This window comes from Geospiza fortis, unplaced genomic scaffold (assembly GCF_000277835.1).
Source record: "Geospiza fortis unplaced genomic scaffold, GeoFor_1.0 scaffold145, whole genome shotgun sequence".
NCBI classification, from domain to species: Eukaryota; Metazoa; Chordata; class Aves; order Passeriformes; family Thraupidae; genus Geospiza; species Geospiza fortis.
This window is the reverse complement of record NW_005054362.1, coordinates 3,857,536-3,861,129: the sequence shown is the minus strand read 5'-3', so window position 1 is coordinate 3,861,129 and position 3,594 is coordinate 3,857,536. Positions and strand designations below refer to the sequence as shown.

The 3,594-nt window shown below is 62.7% G+C and overlaps 1 protein-coding gene across 1 annotated transcript; it reads left to right on the top strand.

Annotated features, from left to right (window-relative positions):
- Window positions 1-707: 707 nt before the first annotated feature.
- TMEM119 (transmembrane protein 119) lies at window positions 708-3,588 on the top strand. The gene is given in 3 exon segments (XM_031059508.1): window positions 708-826; window positions 2,453-2,593; window positions 2,595-3,588. Coding segments are annotated over 2 exon segments (675 nt in total). The 5' UTR covers window positions 708-826; window positions 2,453-2,474; the 3' UTR covers window positions 3,151-3,588.
- The last annotated feature ends 6 nt before the right edge of the window (window positions 3,589-3,594 follow it).

The following is a 3,594-nucleotide window of genomic DNA, read 5'->3' as shown; positions in this document are numbered from 1 at the left end:
CTTTTGGGGGGGTCTGGCAGGTCCCCAGAGAGGAGCAGAGGAAAATAGCAACGGGATGAGGTCACACAGCGGCTGCAGCCTCTTGAGCAACCTCAGGCCAGGCCGACAGGACCAGGGCAGGGGGAGAGAGAGATTGGGGGGGGCTCAAGAGATGCCCCCAGACCCCAAGACTGGAGACCAGGACCCGGGGAGCTGAGCAGCTGCTGTGTTTGTCTGAGGAACCAGGGGGACCCCTGCCTGTGTCCCTGCCTGCACCCCAAGGCAGAGGTGCCCAGGCCAGAGCATTTCCAGGCTGGGATTTTAGGAAATGTTCTTCTGAAATTACGGGGATGGTCCCAAGCCATGTTTGTCCCACTGCCTCAATAATGCCAGGCCATTGAGCCCACATCCCTCACTGTCCCACTTGGACCCTTGGATGTGCATTACCCCCACCTTCGTGGATAAAAACAACATTAAAAACAACCCCCTGTGTGTGACCCTCATCCCCACTTGCACCCCAAAATGTGGCCCCTTCTGGGGCTGCTGATGGGGGGCACCGTGGCTCCTTTGCTGACGGGATAAGCCAGGAAACACCCCCAGCCCCAGCTGGATTCCATCTGGGAGGGGGCTGGGCCCTGCCTGCCTTTCCCGGCCCTCCCACACCCCCTCCCCATCCCGGCCGTAATGAGAACAAGCTGGTCCTGGGCTGCGACGCAGGAGGAGGAGGAGAAGGAGGAGGAGAGGAGGGAGAAGGAGGAGGCTCCATCCCAGCAGGCTGCAGAAAGGGGCTCGAGGTGTGTGGGACAGATCCCGTCTTCCCGGCTGCCTCCCGCCGGCTGCGGGCGAGGTGAGGATCCCACTGGATGTGCCAAGCTGCTCCCCAGTTTTTGGGGGGCTCTGGAGCAGGGCACAGGCTGTCCCACAGCCAGGGGTGCTGCAGTGAGGGCAGGGCATGGTCCCCACGGCGGGACACGGGACAGAGTCAGCCACATGGCTGCATTCCCAGGCGGGAATCGGAGCGTGCTGCCTCTGGACAGCACCAAAATCCTGAATTTCTGGAGCGGTTGGGAAGCGGAGCTGGGAGCGAGCTGTGGGTCTGGGGTTGGGCAAGGAAGGGGCTGGAATGGGATTGGGATGGGGTGGAGGGCTGGCAATGCCCGTGGTGCCAGGCCCTGCTGTTGGCACTGCTTTGGGCTTTGCTCAGCCCCTCCATGGCCACGGCTGCTCCTCAGCTCTGATGGCTGCCGGGGAATCGGTGCCGTCCCCATCCCGGGACCCCTTTCCTGCCGAGGGGCCCCTGTCTGGGGTGGAGAGGAGGATGAAGGGGCTCATCTCAGCCCCTCAAACCCTTCATTCTCCCGATGCTGGTCAATGCTGTGACCCCACAGCCGCAGCAGTGCCCATGGGGAGCCGGGAGGGTTGGGGGTCAGGACACCTCCCACCTCTGCTGCCGTTTTTTGCACTGGATTAATGGAAACCAGATTGTGCAGCCAGGAGAGAGCCTGGAAGCCAAATCCTGCTGCTGGAGTCCCTCTCGGTCTGTAGAGCTGCTGCCTTGGGTTTGTTTGGGGGGAAAATAGGATGTGGGTTGGGATTTGGGGAGCCTGAGGTTGGGGAATTGTCATGGGGGGTCCCTGCTGATGTACCCGGGGAGCTTTTCCTGAGACCTCCCCATGGAGCCGTGTGGAGGGGAAGAGCCCTGGGAAGGGCTCGATGGCGTTACGTGGCGTGGCACGCGTGGATCCCTCGGGAATGTCTCGTGGTGGAGATGGTCACGTCCCTCTCCCAAATCCCGTGGGGTGCAGAGCCCGGCCAGGGGCTCACCCCGGTCATCGCTCCGGGGTGGGAAGCGCGTGGCCTGTGTCTTACAGCACTCTGTGGGCTGTGGAATGGGGCAGATCCAGCCCCATCCGGGTGAGGAGCACGGCACAGGGACGGAGCCGGCCTTCCCCTTCCCAGGGACGCTCAGGCAGCTGGGACCCCATTCCCTGCACCCCAGCTCTGGGGCTGCCCCTTTGTCCCACACCCCATCCCGGCTCCACTCAAGCACATGGTGGCACCAGGGTGAAATCCTGCCCCAAACTATTTTTAGCCACGTTCCAGCTGGGAATTAATGGTCTGGGACGGCGGTTGGGAAATGCCTCTTGCGCCGGGCCCAGCCCCTTTGTAGCGTCGCCTGTGTCAAAGTTTCCACTGCAAACCTCCATTTTTCAGGAATTCTCTAATCAGCCAAATGACCGTTGTCTGGAGCCGGGTGCTGGCAGCAGCCCCTGTCCCCAGCCTTGAGCAATCCCACCCAGCTGGCTTCCAGCTGTGCCCTTGGAAAACAAACGGAGCCCCCTGCTCTGTCAGGGCGAGAAAACCGAAGCTGCCTTTCCACTTCCATAAGGAAATTCAGGCGGGTGAGGGCTGGCTTGGGGGGGCTCGCTCTGTTGGGGTATTAACGCGTCCCCCACCTCTCTGCATCCCACAGGTTTCCTGCAGGAATCCTGGGAATGGGCTCAGCCATGGGCACGTGGTTGCTGCTCTTGGTGCTGCTGGTGGCAGCCCCAGCTGAGGCGGCGGCGCCCCGGCACCGCCCGGTGCTGCCGGACACGGCGGGCAGCGGGGACGGGGACCAACAGCTCGGCACCGGGCGTGCTGGACGGGCTGGTGGACTTCTTCAAGGAGTACCTGCTGCTGGTGGTGGTGGTGGGCTCGCTGTCCTTCGTCCTCCTCTTCATCATCTGCGCCGCCGTCATCGTGCGGCAGAAGCACAAGGCCTCTGCCTACTATCCCTCCTCCTTTCCCAAGAAGAAATACGTGGATGAGCGGGACAAGTCGGGGGGAGCACGGGGCTTCAGCGAGGTGCCCGACAAAGCCTCCGAGGCCGGCGCGGAGGAGCCGCTGGACGGCGGCTGGCAGCTCCAGGCCGACATCCTGGCTGCTGCCCAGAACCTCAAATCCCCCCACAAGGCACCGCTGGCCAACGGGGCCCAGGGTGAGCAGAATTCCCCTCAGAAGGAAGAGAAGGAGGAAGAGGAGGAAGGAAAGAAGAAGTTGGGGGATGAGCAACCCAAGCCCCCTGCCCAGAACCTGAGCGCGGAGGAAGCGGTGAGCGCAGGAAGCAAGGATGGAGGATGCACCCCTGATGCATGCCAGGATGGCTCCCAGGCTCCCTCTGGAATCTGAGGCAGGGACACGGTCCCGGGCAAGCCTGAGGAGCTGCTGCCCTGGGACACACGATGGACAGGGTGGATCAGGCTCTGTATGTACGTGGTGGCTCAAGGAAGCCCCGATGAAGATCCCATTCCCTCCCAGTTCCCCCGACCCTGGTGCTGATGGGATGCTCATGGGGGGGATTTGCCAGCTGGTGGTTTTCCCCAGCACTGGAACGCTGTCAGCCCCAGCTCCTGCTGCCCAAGGGGCTTCTCCCATCCCAGGCACTGGGTGGGTGCTTCCCCCCAGCTGCAGCTCTGCCCCCACTGTGCCAACAGCTTCCTCCTAAATGTTATTTTAATCAGCAGCAGCAGCCTGGTCTGTGCCGGGCTCCTGGCTGGGAGCTGTGTCTCCCTGGGAGAAGGGATGGGACCAGGGCTGGAGGTCTGTAGGACATGGGTCAGCTTTGCCCAAGGC